Raw genomic sequence first — 16,968 nt, forward strand, 5'->3', positions numbered from 1 at the left:
TTTTCACTGCCTATAACATGCCAAGCTCTTTCTTATTCCAAGAACTTTCCATTAGCTTTCCTAGAACATTAGCTTTCCTCTCTGGCTTTGTGTCATCCCTTGGGTGTCACAGAGCTCTTCTCTGACTACTCCAGTTAACAGTGTTCTCACTGTTGAATACAGTAGTGTCCTTTTTAGTTGTCCCATAGCTCCAATGCATTTGTTTGTTGGTCCTTGTTTTCTACCCTTGTGGACTATAGGAACCATGAGAGTGGAGCTAGTATGATGCCTGGTACCCAGTAGTTTCTTGAATGGATGCCTATGTTATTAAAGCTTATTAAAAATTTTTTTATTGAAAGATTTTTAAAATTTTTAAGTAAAGAGAAGCCATGTAAATGGCAAAGCAAAACATGTGAATACCAGTGCATTCTGACCATTGTCTGGGCTAGATGCCAACTTAATTTTGCAGAAGGATGTGATGAATGGGCTAATAAATGAAAAACAAGCTTCTATTTCCTTGAATATAAATTTTACATTAAATTACTTGCTGTGAGGAGCCATTTAGTTATTCTCAGTGATATCCTAAGTTAAAGGGAAAATGGCTTTCTCTGCAATAGAGATTAAATGATTCCAATTATGTCCAATTGATGGTAATTCCTACTAGCCCAGGATCAGTAAGAAACAAGAGCATTTGGAAAGTCCATAGCTTGATGTCCCTGGTCCACAGAAGCTCTTTCTCAATTTTTTGTATCCCAGGTTATCTGCCTCCAAAGATGGACAATTTTTTTTAACATCTTAAATAGATGTCACTTTAAGCAGACTTTTGTTTTATTGGTGAAGTCAAGATATAATCAATTTAGTAACTATTTTTTGTGTATGTAGCTCCTAGGGGGCACCAATTCTCTAACTTCACTCCACCCTACTGAACACAAGAGTAGAACAGCCAGCCATCCAAAAACTGTCCATTGTCCTTCAGTGGCCTATAATCATGTCCTGGATTCAGTTTATAGTTCTAAATTGGGATTTGGGGGTGGAGGTGAGGGAATGAGAAGGAGATTTAAAAAAAAAACATTATTTCAATCTAGAAGGTCTTTTTGTTTGTTTGTTTGTTTGTTTGTTTTTTGAGGATCCACTATGTCTAAGGCAGCGTGCTTGGACTCTGAAGGATTGCAGTGATGAATCAGAAGTGATTCCTATTCTCAAGGAATTCACAGTCAAGTAATGGGTTTATTTGATACATAACTGGGTATTGCAAAGTGGAAGACACTGTTCCACAATAGAAGCGAAAAATAAAGTAGTATAGAAATTCAGAGGAGAAGATGAACTTTACTTGGTGACCTTAGAAAAATCTTCACAATGGTGTAGTCACCTTCCCTGAGCTTTGAAATTTATCAGGAGCAGGCTGTGTCAGGTTGGAAGAATGGATTCCCATCTCGACAAATGCAAGAAGTCAGAAAAGCCCAGGAAATGTACAAGGACGATAAGCAGATCAGTTCAAATGGTGAAGTGCATGAAAGGGGAGAAGAGGAGAGAGAGAGTGAGGTTGGAAAAGTTGGGTGTGTTTCAGGAACCTCAAACATAAGCAAGACTAAAGTAGGTGACCTTCATCCCACAAGCATTAGGAAGCTGCATGGGGCTGGTTCTCAAGGCTGTATGTGAGTAGAGTCGTGCTGTGGGGAGCGGGGAGCACAAATGTTGGAGAGTGACCTGATAGAAGGTACTCTCAAAGGTTGATGATGGTGACATGGTGGACATTTTGGAAGGTAGTTTCAACAGGTTCTGGCAACTCTTTAGAAGAGGGGAGTAAGAGAGATTCAAATGTGATTCAAAACGTTTCGAACTGGGTAACTGGAAGCAGGGTTGTGCCACTGAAAGAAATACGCAAAACAGAAGAGCAGGTGTGGGAAAGAAAATTCCATATGCAAGTCTAGAAGTATCAGTTTGGATACTAGTGGAATACAGAGTAAGAATCACGGGAGTGGCCTTTAGGAGGAATTTAGAGGCTGGAGATATAGCCCAGTAATTATCGCAGTTATCTGACAGCCTGTGATTTATAACTTTTTCAAAAGAGAGATCAGAGAGGGAGAAAAGAAGGTTAAGAATAGACAGTCGGGGTGCCTGGGTGGCTCGGTTAAGCATCCGACTCTTGGTTTTGGCTCCATTCGTGATCTCACAATTTGTCAGTTCAAGCCCCATGTTGGGCTCTACACTGGTAGCGTGGAGCCTGCTTGGGATACTCTGTCTCCCTCTCTCTCTGCCCTCCTCCACTCACTTTGTTTCTGTGTCTCAAAAAGTAAATAAATGAAAATAAAAATTTAATTTAATTTAATTTAATTTAATAAAATTAAAATAAATAGAAGAGACAATCAGGGAACACCCACATCAGCGGGATTAGGGGGAAAATGTGGAAAAATTGGCAAAAGAGAAGTGTTGGAAGGAGAAGGGGGCGTCTAATGTCATGAAAACCACTCTAGGAGAGACTTTTTAAGAAGAAAGTGCCCATGAATGCCAAGCGTATACCTTAAACTGTGTAGCAGTTCAAACTACCTGTCATCACTGCCATGCTTGGTTTGGTATGCCCTGGTACCTAGCAAAATGCTCCGTTCATAATCAGTAAAATTTTGCCAGATAGTTTTTTGGTGGTTCTGTTTGGAGATCTGGCTGTAAGGTGCTGTGCATATCGGTAAAAGAATAAAGCATTGGTTGGAAATAAGAAATTAAAAGGGGACGATGTGACAGTGTAATGGGGGTGTTGGCGGCCATTAGACAGACTTCTATGCCGGTGTATGACTGTCATAAATACGGTGTTGTATACACAGCCAAAGACAAACATCCCCAGAACTGGGACCCAATGACAAAAACAAGTGGAAAAAATTCCCAGACAGGAGTCAAAGCCTCAGGCTGTTTTTAACATCTGTACCATAAATCTACTTACACTAACATCTGTTCTTCTTAGTAAGGGGAGAGGTACACAGAGTAATATGATGGCCGTAAGCCATTCCCCTGGAAGTTAACCTTTTGTTTTTTATTAGTAAACAATAGGAAAGCAGTCAATAAATGCAGCAAGCGATGGTGACGTGACCAGCCTTGCAAGCTGGTCTGGACATCCCTGGTGTGTACAATTAGGAAACACACTGAGACGTCGTACTGACAAAAATGCAAATGAGGAAGCATTTGGTACCAAGAAAGGTTGATGAAACTCCATTTTAAATTGTCTCAAGGTTTCTTTCTTTCTCGGTCCATCTCCTATGCTGCATTCAAATGTAGTACGTTAATCCGGAACTCCGTTGTGGAGTTCTTTTCAACAATGACATGCCAAATTGAGTCTGTATAAAGGAAAGCACGTTCGCTTGACAGGAAATGAGGTCCTATGGTTTGCCTATTTCTTTCTTAAAAACTGTGATTCAGCTGGATATTTACCCACCTCCCCCTCTCACCACCCCTCCCCCACCCCGCGATTGCTTCGCAGGCCACGGCACGTGTTCCTGTGGTCGCTGCGTGTGTGACAGAGGCTGGTTCGGGACGCTCTGCCAGCACCCGCGGAAGTGTAACATGACGGACGAACAAAGCAAGAGTTTGTGTGAATCAGCAGATGGCATATTGTGCTCGGGGAAGGGTGAGTATCTCCTGCCGGAGCTTGGACTGGGTCCCTGTTCTGACACATGGTCTGTACAGCGGCACGTACAACCTTTTACACGCCTGCGGTTTGCAGGAATGAAAACCACTCTTGCTTGTACCAGACTTCAGACTTGAAAGGTAACCGCAGGAAGTTTGGGATCTAAGAAAATGAAACGCGTGGGAAGGTTTTCCTGCAAAAAGGGCCTCAGGCGCTTGTATATATCCTCATTGCTGAGTGACACAGAACTAATAATTGCATAAAGAAGAAAAGGCAACAAGATACAATGAACAATGAATGGAGTGAAAAAAAGGCAAAAGGGTAATTGTTGAGTTCACCTGCGACGTAGCACAGCCCAGAACTCGGAAAAGCCATCACAAGTACCTGAAATGCCAACAAGCACGACTTTGGGAACTTCAGAAGCTAGATTAGGTTAGATGGGTGTGTGGAGGAGGGGAGGCTTGAGGGTGGGAGAAAGACACAAAGAGAAATAAATATTTTGTTTCATGAAAAAAAGGAAAAGAAGTGTATATGTATCCCCAAATTCTAGTGTCATTTTCTTTGGCCTAAAAATCATTAATATTCCAACCAAACATGTATATATGTGTGTGTGTGTGTATACATATATATGTATATATATGTATAGTATATATATATGTATAGTATATTTATATGTATAGTATATATAATATATATGTGTATATATATACACATGTATATATGTATATATGTATAGTATGTATATATATATATTTATATATGTGTGTGTGTATATATGTATAGTATGTATATATATATTTATATATGTGTGTGTGTATATATGTATAGTATATATCAAATTAAGCTTGCATGGAAGTTGTAATTTGCAAGTCAATTGAAAAGGAGCCACCAGCTCAAACATTTATCAGAGAAACAAATTCGAGAAGTCTCACCCATTGCCCCCACCCCACCCACCCCACTGCCCGAGAAAAGCAGAACAGATTTTTTTTCTGAGACAGAATATGAATAAATTCCATTTCAGATACCTTGATGTTGATGTTTCTGTATAAATTCTGGAAAGGACTTTAAAAATCCTCCTCTCATAGTGCATATGGGCCTGTCTAGGAGGCTGTCACGTTCCTCCCTGCCAGTGCCTAGAAAAACACCAGGAAGGCTCTGGAAGCTTGCCTGATTCTCAGTAATGTTCCAGAGCTGCCCTCCGTGGAACTAGATGGCATGGAGCGGACCAGCTTCTTCAATGCAGCGGCCTCCTCGCAGAACAGACAGCCCCCTCCCTCTCCTTTTCTGACAAGGCGCTATTGGACATGAAACGCCTACCCTGGGTCTGGATTAGCACGTAAATATCTTTCTGAAGGAGACAGAGTCAAGCAAAGAGAATGGCTGAATAGGAGGTAGGGGTTTCTGAAGCAGGAGGTGCTGTGGGGCTATGCCCGTGGACAGTGTTCCTTTACCCATCACCAAAGGCCAACACTATCAGGTGCAAAGAGGCTTTTTGGCATAACTCCAGAGATAAAATCAGATGGAATGCTGTGACCACATGTGGTTCCTGGAGGAAGGCTGAAAATTGGAACAGGCTCAATTTTAATAGACAGCCATGCTTGCCCTTGGTTCCCAGGAACGCTGTGTTTGAGACCTTGTGCTTGCTGTGGTCTGCCAAGGAGGCCATGCCTTCAACCTAATGCAGTGACAGCCATCAGGTGACAACCCAATGGGTTTAAAGCAACCTCTTTCTTCCCCGGTTATTCTCTTAACAAATTCATTCTCATTCCAACTCCCTGAGGAATCTAGCACCAGTTTGGCTCTCGGGGGAGGAGGGGTTTTCAGCTCCTGGAAACACTTGCTTTAGGTTCGAGCTCTGTTGGGAAAAGCAAAAGTGAGGGAAGGAATGGTGGAGAAGGAGATTGACAAATAAAACAGGAAAGGAGGTGGGATGGAATTAGCCTTCGAGGTTGGAAGCAGGAGGGAAGAAAAGAAATGTTACCAGATCAGAAGGTAGTGTCCTGCATATAACAAAGCAGTGAGAATGATCAACCTGAGTGAGATTTCTTCTTTCTTTTTTTTTTTTAATGTTTATTCATTTTTTTTGAGAGAGAGAAACACACACAGAGTGTGAGTGGGGGAGGGGCAGGGAGAGAAGAAGACAGAGACTCTGAAGCAAGCTCTAGGCTCCAAGCTCTGAGCTGTCAGCACACAGCCGGACATGGGGCTCAAATTCACAGAAGCGTGAGATCAGGACCTGAGCCGAAATCGGATGCTTAACCAACTGAGCCATCCAGGCTCCCCTAAATTTTTTCTTTCTGAGTACAGCTCCAAACACAGAGCCCTAAAGCTTAGAATTTTTTAGTTGGTCTTCCATAATGGCATTATCATTGGAATTCAGATATTAATTTTTTATAGAAATTGTACAGAATGAGGATGCCCATCTGCATTGAAACATTCATATGCTTGGGGCACCTGGGGGGCTCAGTCAGTTCAGTGTCTGACTTCAGCTCAGGTCATAATCTCACGGTTTGTGAATTTGAGCCCCGCGTCAGGCTGTGTGCTGACGGCTCAGAGCCTGGAGCCTGCTTCAGATTCTGTGTCTCCCTGTCTCTCTGCCCCTCCCCCGCACACGCTCTGTCTCTCTTGCAAAAATAAACATTAAAAAAATTTAAAAAGAAAACATTAGTATGCTTGTTTATATTTGTTGACTTCAAAAATCAGCGACTTTGTGTGTGTCTGTGTGTGTTTTACTAGATACGCTATTGAATCATCAATATTGTCCACGAGCAGGCCTTGGCTAAGTCATATCTAGCTACAGGTACAGGAAGAAAACACAAAGCCAAACATCAGTAGCAGTCTGTCATTCCTAAACTGCATTTCATACAAAGAGGAGTAGTTTCTTTTGAAGAAATGAACATCCTTTTTAAAGCCATTACTTTCTGAGCAGGGTCTTACTTTCCAATATCATAAATGTAGAAAGTGCAAAACAAACAAACAAACAAACAAACAAAAAACGTTGACTATATATTGACCCAAAGGCATCTCCTCAAAACAAAACACAACAAAACAATACAAGGAAATCTCTCTGTGCTTGATGCCTTTTCAAATTGTTTGCTTTGGGTGATGGAAATATATCCAGAGATCAATGAAGGGTTGAAAGTATATTTGTCTAAACTGTTTATCCTTCAGTGAGTGGAGAGGTTTAGAGTCATTAAACTAGAAGGGGAATGTACAAGCTGCCTGGAGGGTGTACTTTTTGAGGCTGGTGTTAGTGTTGATGGCGGACGTGTGTACTGTAGGCAGCAGCTGACTGTGGGCATCTTTCTCTCCTCCTGTTCTGGAACCATCAGATTATAGAGGAAGGGTTATGGAGGAAGAGGGGTCAAAACCAAGATCATGAAACCGTAGGCACAGAGGAGAGTGGGGCTACAGGAGTTTTTCCTGTCCCACGAAGGATGCCATCCCATCTCCACCCCAACAACCACAGGAGAATTAGTGCAGGAGATAGACTAACATAACAGCCTTCTAACATGGTGGCAAAAATGAGAAGGCTGTTCCAAGGTACTTGACTGGGGCCATGTATTTCTCAATCTCATGGACTTACCAGAAGTGTATGTACTTTTTCTCAAATTTGTAAATGAAACCCCCTCACCCTGATTATCACAGAGGAAATTGGAGCCCTTCTTTACGTCCGCTTATGATGGGACAGAGGCACGGGGTAAGCCTGAGGTCACAAGGCTGCCAGCTCACAGCTCAGAGCCAGCCGGGTGTGTCCACCAGAAAGACAAGTCCAGAACGTGTGCTTCCCGTGAGCTGTGAATAAAGTTGTCACCCCCGGAGACGATGAAGAAATAGCGTTTATTTCTTTACAAATTGATAGCCAAGACAATAAATCACTCCATAGAAAAATTTAAAACAAGATACATTGTTGTGACCTTCATAACAGATGGAGTAGTTAGTACAATAGTGAAAACTGCCTGCGGGGATGTCTGGTTGCAGCATTTTGTCAGGCTTGATGAACGGAAAAGAAAATCCAACTTTATTAATGGGGCAGCTAACAAAGGTGCCTTGCCCTTAGACTCAAGTTGTTTCTGTGAATGACCGAGGGATGAGCTTAGAGCCAGGTCTCCCCTGAGTTTAGCCACCTTTGCAGAATATGTGACATAATTCATAGGCTCTTTGGGGATTTATTTATTTGGATCCAGGAGTACACAGTAACCTTTTTATGTTCATAACTTCAAGCTAGATACAGGCTGTAGCCTGTAGTACCCTTAAAGATGCTGTTGTGTGACAATGAGTGTAATTGCAGATCATCGACTGTCTCCCCCAGCTCTCCAGAGGTACATGCTGAGTCCCACATCAGCCCTGGAAGTCCACGGTGCTCACGCCCACCCACCTGTCCCACCATCTACCCCACCCCTGCTCATCCTCTACCACCAGGAAAGGGAAAGGGTACCATGGCGCTTCAAAACCCACCTTGGGCTGGTTGCCTCACCCAATGTGGCTGTCTCGTCAGAGCCGAGAACACACAACTCGTTTTCATGAAATGACATGAAAGTTTTTCCTGTGAGAGGCATTACGGATAGATAGGTAGATGGGTACAAAAAAGACCGAATCAGATTGAAATCTTGGGATAACTATTGTTTCTGGGCCATGTGGTCATGAGAAATCCTCTTCTCCTTCCTGTACTTCCATTTTCTCATCTTTGAAGAAGGCAGAAGAATTTGATTTCCTTCTCCTTCTTAAGTCCTAAGGATGTTATGAAGACAAATGAGAAAATGTGGCTGGTTACCCAGGAATGGAAGCCAGTAAGAAGCACAGAAGGGAGATTGGAGCTTTCTTGGGGGCCTTACACAGAGAAGGAAAATAAATGGGTTAGTGATGTTGTGGTCCTGAGGTAACTACCTGAGAGTCCTACCAAAATGGGCTGGCTGCACCCTGTGGCTGGACTGGTCTGATGGGTGTGAGTGGGTGCTGGCCAGCTGAGCTCAACACTTGATCACCTCTTGGCAGTCAGGTGGCCTATGTCCGTCTGACAGAATCTTCTCCCTAAGTTTTTCCCTTTGCAAAGACAGGCAATTTGACCTCTAGCTATTGGTGAAACCAGCCAGAGCACTCCACAGCAAAGGCTATAAGAGGTTCTGATAACTATCCCACTGCGTATTTATTATTACATGCTAGGTTATGCCTAGTCTCACCAGCCGTAGAAGAATTTCCAGCCTCTAAGTCGCACTGAGAATTGATAAACGGGAAGGAACAGCACAGCTGGGGATGATGCTGACTGAGAAAAGCTAGTTTTCAGAGAACACACAGAAATCAATGCCCATTTTTCATTCTAAGTATTTCAGTAACTAGTAGACGTTGGGAACTGAAATTTACTTGTCAAACAATCTATCAATGTCTACTATATTGACTTTAGCTGAGCTTTCCAGTTAGGAAAATACTTTGATATGGCTGGAAGCTAAGTATTTCAGCAGCTATAGCAGTAATTAGAAGAGTTCCAGAATCAAGGGAAAAGTTTGAAAATGAAATGTGAGATCTTCTCATGAATTGTGACCAAAAAAAAAAAAAAAAAAGATATACTAGGTGTGATACATGAATATCATGGACATACAAAGTCATTTGCTTCTGCTGCTTTGTAGAAATAATTTTGCAATGTAAAGGAGGTACTATTTTAGAAACAACTAAAAACAGTAAAATTCTTCAAATAATTGAGCTTCCTCTACTCGTGGAAGTAAGGCACTAAATATGGTGCCTTCTGAAGAAATTGCAATGAAAAGTCAATGGCATGCCCCAAGTTTTCTTTGTTGCAGATAGATCGCTAACCATGTGCTAAATGAGCAGTTGAATGTTGAACATTTCCGTGCCTAAGAAAATTGAAAAAAAGTCTTTAAAATGAAGATAGATTTCTAAAGTAAGGAAACACTGTACCTTGACATGACCAGGAAGGAGCCACCCTCCCTCACAGACGGACCAGCAGGCTCAGTGACTGGCAGCAGCCTGCCAGTCACTCATCAGAAATGACAGTTGTCTGGATTGTACTGAAGACTGTGTAGATCAACCCAGACCCTCAGGAAAACAGTCTAGACTAAATGAAATCATGCTGTGGTTAGGCAAGAAGTTAATCAGTGTAAACACAGTTGTCAGCGTATCACTAATTCTGACTACTCCCTTACCTTGAGAAGTGTGACAGGGAATGTCACACATTTAATTTGGCCATTGGGGATTCTTGTAGCTAAATGCATATGCCAGTTTCCACGTGAAATATCACAAAGTGCCTAAGGCCTGGGACACGTTTATACAAATCCTTTGATGATATCTGTGACAAATGCAAATTCTTTTCTGTAACCGCTTTATCCTCCAGCTTGCTAACTCATTTTGCAATCACTAATGTTTCACGGAGGCACTAATTCGTGATTGGTCCCAGTACATTTTGAACTGAGCAATATGGAATTTTGTTAAATATATCAAAATACTTCTTCTCCTTCACATTTTCCTAAGTGATTTTTGATCTGAAAAATTTAGTGACACCCTTCATTTAGTAAAAGGAAATCACACTGGGAAAGAAAAACCAATCCAAGGAAACAGAAGAAAAGGGGAGGTCCTTTTTATATGTGCTTCTGTTTTAATTTTAAAGTTCTTTACTGCTGCTATGGAAGTAATTTTGCCGTGTGAGGGTTTTTTAGCCTGTCGTGTAAAGACGTGCAGACCAAGAGAGCTTTCTTCTCTTTGTGACATCATTTAATTCATGTATATTCTTTTCTTTTAAATAACCATTCATAAAATTGTTTTCCAGTAGGTCAAAATAGTTTTAATAACAGAAGAGGATGTTTTTCATTAGGGAGGAAGGACAAAGGGGAAATGGGTGAAGTAATGAGAAAGTTGGTTAGACCCAGAACCTCGGAGGAGATGAACATTCTGGGAGGATCATATGTCTCCTCGATCATGGCGGGAGGCCCCGAGGGTGAGATCCGATAAGTCACATGAACACAAGTGAGCGTGTGTACGTTTTGAGCACTTTTCTGAGCAACCCTGTGCAGCACTTTTACGAGCCACCCTAAGAAAAGCATGCAGGCAAAAATCCAAAAGGAGCAGCACAATAATTTAGTGGTACTTTTAATTATAAAATGCATCCTTATTTAATGGACCTTAGCATTCAGTTCCTTTGAAGAGCAGACACTTTTAAAACATGATTCAATTAAGGAGGGAAAAAAAGAAGAAAAGAGGGAAAAAATCATCTATTTTTGAACACCTTTTCGGAAGGCCATCTCTAAGAATCAGCACATTCTGCTCTTATTGACATTTCAACCAGCCCGGGCCATGGAACATTTGCTCAAGGCTAATTGCAACTGTCTAGATCCATAATGAAGCCTTTCCCGGATGACCTTTATGAATGACGGTAAGTAAAGCTCCCCTCTGAGCAACAGGCTCTTCGATAAACTTTTACCTTTGGAAGGTGGGTTATTAGAAGCCCGTTGTCTGTGTGTTGCCGATGTTCTATTCTAGTCAGAAACCCTTAGTGATGATGCCCTTTGTGATTTCAGGTTCTTGCCACTGTGGGAAGTGCATCTGCTCTGCTGAAGAGTGGTACATTTCTGGAGAGCTCTGTGACTGTGACGACAGGGACTGTGACAAGCACGACGGCCTCATTTGCACAGGTGCAGTGTGACCTGCTTGGTTTGCTCCACACTCCCGGTTTGTGAGAAAGACAAACCGCCTCCCACCCCACGGTGCTGCCCGTGGCTGTGTGTGTGGTAGATACTGCTGTCCTAATTACCAAGTCCTGATAGATGGTTAGATACGTGTGCTAGATAAGTTAAAGGCGAAGTGGGGACGTAGAGAAAGTTCAGCCGGAGTGATACAAGATGGTCACTGCTGAATGGATACTGCATAGTTGGTGCTACCAAGTAGGTGCTATTAATCGTTTGAAGGATCAGAGGTCCCATAGCTATTTAATAAGTTAATAGCAACATGGCCGTGCAGTAAAATCTGCAGAGGATGAATGAAATGGTTTTGGTTAGGAACGGTTATGGTTTATAGTAACATACATGAACTTGGTGCGTGGTTTATAGTAACACACTCGAACTTGGTGCCTTTCGGTCATGATGATGACCCCCCCCCCCCTGTATTTTATTGCAGGGAATGGAATATGTAGCTGTGGAAATTGTGAATGCTGGCGCGGATGGAATGGAAATGCGTGTGAGATCTGGCTCGGCACAGACTATCCTTAACGACCCCGTGGGACAGGACTGCATTCTTATGTTTGTAGACCATTAGGACACATAAACGCAAAGGAAACCATGTATAATCACCACTAGGACAGGTCAAATAGACTATTGCATGTTTTTCTATTTCTGAATGCCTGAGTGAAGGCTGGGCACCCATTAAAAAACAAGTTAGGCAAAAATCTGATGTAAATAAGGCCAGAAAGAATTTTTCCTCCAGAATTTATACCTGTGGTTCTCAACAAGGGTGACTTTGCCACCCCAGAAAACATTTGGTGACATCTGCAGATAATTTCGATTGTCACACTGGGTGGGCAGGCAGGGCATGCTACCAGCCTCTAGTGCGTGGAGGACACAGATGCTTCTACGAACATCCCACGGGGCACAGGACAGCCCCATGACAAAAAGTTCTCTGACTCCAAATGTCAATAGTGCCGGAGTTGAGAAACACTGAATTACATGGTTGTTAGGCCACAAAAAAAGTGGTCACAAAAAAACCCCACATTTGAATCTAAGGAAAAGATATATCCTCACATAAATCCATCCATCATATTTTTTCAGATTCCTTACCACTCAGCATTTCCATTTGGAGTCAGTAAAGACAAACGGGCACAAGGGCTAGTGTCAGGGGTGCTAAAGGCTGGATCACCAGTGCTTTTTAAAGAAAAAGACTGATCAGGTTGAGCCAGTAAGTCATGCATCTGGTCTCACTTTAAATTCACAAAAGAAGATTCCCTTATGAAAGAAGTATGAAAAGTGTACAATTTAACATTTTTAATAAATAGTGACGTTAAGTTGCTTACAATCTGTGTCAATATATATTTACCTACTGATGATTAACAACAACAAAAAAAATGAATTGGTATTCAGGGGCACCTTCTGTTACTAGATCATTTTGTAAACTGGGCAGGGAGGGGTTAGGTGTAAAAGGAATTTGATTTCTCACTATTTTAAATTGCGCCATGGTAACTTGCCTTTTAGAAAGAATATTTAATTGGACATAGGATGGGCCTGAAATATGCATTCATTTCCCTTAAAATATTCTTATTTCTAAGCATACATTATTTACTGAAAAAGCATCATGCAAAGAAGTCAAGAAGAGATACTGTGATCAAATGGCACCAGTCTCAAAGCTCAGAGGATAAAAAAAAAATCTAGAAATGTCTTAAGTAGAAATTACAAATATTCACTCAGCGATAGGAACAAAATGTTTATTTTCTTAATGGTGAAATTTTGCTCTGTATGAAATTCACATTGAATTATGAAAATGTACAATAATTAGGACTTCCCTTACATATTTACAGTTAAATCTACTTACACACATTAGTTTAGGCAACCTTTAATTATTTGGAGCTAAAAAAACCCACTTTTTTTCTAAATGTGAATTATATTTTGTAAAATCCTAGAGTAATGTAACAAAATCATTTCCGCATTGTTTAAGATGAAAATTTTTACTTGGAAATTTTACTTGATGATGTAAATATCCTAGAGTCATGGCTTGGACTTTATTAAGTCAAATCACCAAAAAATAAGGAAAATATGCATTTGCCGAGTTACTTAAAAATTTAATATTGAAAGTTATTTAAGAGAAAATTTATCTGATGCTGACTTTGATAGTACTAATAGTGTTCTCATACTTTAATAGATTTATAAAATTGTTATCTCTATCCTGAGATGATGGAAGTGCAACCATATTAGTTGTATCTCTATTATTGAGTATGTCCGTTGATATATCAGTTTTGTAAAACGAGGGAAATATAAGCAGTTCAGAAAGCATATAGATGATATTCTTTCCTCCTCTCTATCTAATCATTTTTAGCCTCAAACAAACATATTGTAATTATTCAGTAGCAGTTTTGATGACCGGACGATGTGCAATCATCAGAATTCACTACATCATGCAGCTTCCCACACTGCAGAACTCTGCTTTCCATAAAGGACCAGTTAGTCAATACTTTAGATTCTGTGGGCCACTGACCTCTCTGTTGCGTGTTCTTCTCTGTTTGTTTTTAACACTTTAGAACTATAAAAGGAAAAACAGAACACTCATTCTGAGCTCCTGGGCCATACAAAAACAGACCGCATGCTGGATGTGGCTCCCAGCTGAGCAGTAAGTAGTTTGCCAGCCATGTTCTACTGGAGATGCCCTTAATTCATTCCCTTTGTCTTATCCTGTATTCCTGGGTGCGTCTTAGTTTTCTCCTAACTCCCTCTGTTTGTTATCCCTTTGTATTAACTAAAATGAAAGGGCTTCAATTTTTATGTTTTCATATAAGGAAAATGTCCTCATCATGTATGGGTTTTTTTTTTTTTTTGAGAAAAGGTTTCAATATGGAGAAATTATTATACTATGAAGATTGAAATGTGATTTGTCCAAATTTTTTGACAAGGCTGAAAATACAGTCAGCTATATTCCGGGTTCATTTAGCTACAAATTATTGAACCAAAACTGAGTGATAGCCTAAGTCACATGGTACCTAATCTCTAAGGAATATTTTTCTTTTAAAACAGAAATATTTTCTTTTTACTTCTTTCTGTCTGCTATATTTCATATGTGTGTATGTGATTTTGACTCTAGCAATGCAAACATCAATAGATATATTAAGAAGTTATTTAATTTACATGTTTAAATTGGAAAAAATAAAATATAGTTACATGTAAAGACGTAAATCCTACCCTTCTTCAATGTGATTTTGTATTTTGACTTTCAATCCCGTTACTAAGATAAAAACTCCCTCTTTCAAACAAAGGCAGGGCAGGAACCAACTTGTAACAGGTGAAAGGGGAAATGTGCGAATCTCTTCGGCTTGTTCGAGTTCCTGTGACAGGGAGATTAACATCAGTTGGGAAGGGATGTGACAGGACACGTTTGCTGCTGCTGTTGGCACGCGCCATGCTTGTTGGCAAACCATCACCGAGGAATTCTTCCCCAAGGACTTTTCAATATAATTCGAATTGGGTCCTAAGACCCAAGAGGACATTTTACCCCATTTTCTCCCTGCACCCTTCAGCTAATCCAAATGCCTGCAGCACCTTGAAAGGAATGGCCTCCACCACGTCAAATACAAACACAATCTCTGCCAGCAAACATTGGGATTAGACCGAATGATACAGAAAACTGAGAACAAATCAAAACAAATCACAACTCAGCCTTTGTTTGCAGACTCCCTGTCAAAACTTTGAAGCCCTACTCAGTATCCAAGGGTCCACGGGCCCTGTGTAACCCCCTTGTAAGCTAAGAAACTTAAGCTGGGAATTGTATTTTTCTCCAAAGCGATACAGTTCTCATCTGGATGTTGGTATATCGGCATTGAGCCAATTGCTTTCCCTGGAAATAGTCTTGTTCTGAAATAAAATTGGAAATAGTTTTCAATTATTTTCTTTCTTTCGAAAACGGAACTCTTAGTCAATCTGGTCTCTCCCTGAAGCATTAGTTCTCTCTGTAATATTAGGACTAAAACCTTAAGTGAAGCGATACGCACGTTCTAACTTAAGGAACAGGAAGTTTTCGTTGTTTGTTTTGGTTTGGTTTGTAAAATAAAACCAAATCTAACATTGGTCATCTCGAAAACATCTGACTGTTTTAATGCTTTAGGCATTAATTGAGCAACTGGGCAGGTGTGCTAAAACTACTCTGCTCACTCTCCAGGAGGTAAATAATGAGAAGGATTCACCAGGAGGTAAATAATGAGAAGGACTGCAGGAGTCTTGCAGGCCCCGTGTGGAGCTCCTAATGCCACCTCCTACCCCAAAACCCTCCGGGCGAGCACACGTTTAGAGCAAGGATCTCTAACGTCTGCAGGATTTTAAGGACATGGTGCTCGGTACCATTTTACTCTTTACATAGGGTGCACCACCTGCATCGCTTCTGCAGTTTTTCCAAGTAAGGTTGTAGCAAAACATTGTAGAAAGCAAACTTAAAACCGGTGTCGCCTGGAATATCAAAACAATTAACATTCCCGAGCATTGCTGAGGGATGGGTGAAGCCATCAGCTACCATAACAGATCAGTAGAAATAACCCTCCCCTACCAGATATGCATGCAAAAGGAATGTGACATTAGAGAGACTCGATGCAATTGACATATGTACATGGAGGTACAAAACACACAGTCTGTAGATACAAATAAATTCCATCGGATTTACTATACAGAACATTGATAATGACAGACTGCACTTAATAACAGCAAACTTAATTTTTGAGGGGAAAACTGGTGGAGTCTTATCCCAGAAAAATAGCAAGAGAGGTATCATCAAAGAGCTAAAATTTTCTTTGGCATGGTAAAGGGGGAAATTGAGTGTACCAACTTATTTACATGATATTTCTCTATACTTGTGGGTGAAGCGATGCCATTTTGTTACATAAAGTTGTTTGATGTTTTGTAATATGCCTTCATATCAATATTTTATTCAGTATGTTGTATGTGTGAATACAACAAATGGTATTAAACACAGAAACTGTACAATGCAGACAAACTCTTTGTATGTAAATTGAATAATACATACCACAGTTCTTGATACGTAGGTCCTACTACATGCAGTTCACCAGTGCTGTCCTTGTCCCATGCAACAGGTGAGACCAGACACAGAGGAAACGGTCTAATTTACAAATAACAAGGACCCGTCTGCAATATGTCTAAACATATATTAGAAGAAAGTATTTGACATCCATTCATAGGGATAAATGCCCTTAGAGACAACTCATATAAAAAACAAAACAGAGATGCACATTTACATAAGTCTCAGTCATTTACAAAAATAAATCTTGTCTTAATTTTAACCAATTAACAGGCTTGCAGTGGGAAAAAACCAGCAAGTAGGGCTGATTACCAAAAACAAATAGGTGGGGTTGTTTGGTGTGTGTGTGTGTGTGTGTGTGTGTGTGAGTTGGGGCGAGCGGTGTGTATAAGCCCATCTAATTGGAATGTCAAGTTAAATAATTCATAGTTTGCCACATATTATAGAATATATGTCTTCCCTAAATAGTTGGTTAATGAAACTCATCTAACATATTTTAACTCATCCTGTTGAAAACGATAGGCCTTAAGATGGTGTAACAGGAAATCAAGAATAGTCAAAGGAATGATTTTGTTATGTTCGTACTTTAGCATTATTGGCAATAAATCTACCCAAACGTTATGCTAACTTTTTATTTATTAAAATGAAAT

The 16,968-nt window shown here is 40.6% G+C and overlaps 1 protein-coding gene across 1 annotated transcript in view; it reads left to right on the plus strand.

Annotated features, from left to right (window-relative positions):
* The window catches only part of ITGBL1 (integrin subunit beta like 1), a 207,126-nt gene extending 194,137 nt beyond the window's left edge, over positions 1-12,989 (plus strand). Inside the window, exons 9-11 of the mRNA XM_047871253.1 lie at positions 3,449-3,595; positions 11,122-11,235; positions 11,717-12,989. Coding sequence (XP_047727209.1) covers positions 3,449-3,595; positions 11,122-11,235; positions 11,717-11,808 — 353 coding nt within the window. The 3' untranslated portion in view covers positions 11,809-12,989. The remainder of the gene's footprint in view (positions 1-3,448; positions 3,596-11,121; positions 11,236-11,716) is intronic.
* The last annotated feature ends 3,979 nt before the right edge of the window (positions 12,990-16,968 follow it).

Source organism: Prionailurus viverrinus, chromosome A1, assembly GCF_022837055.1.
Source record: "Prionailurus viverrinus isolate Anna chromosome A1, UM_Priviv_1.0, whole genome shotgun sequence".
NCBI classification, from domain to species: Eukaryota; Metazoa; Chordata; class Mammalia; order Carnivora; family Felidae; genus Prionailurus; species Prionailurus viverrinus.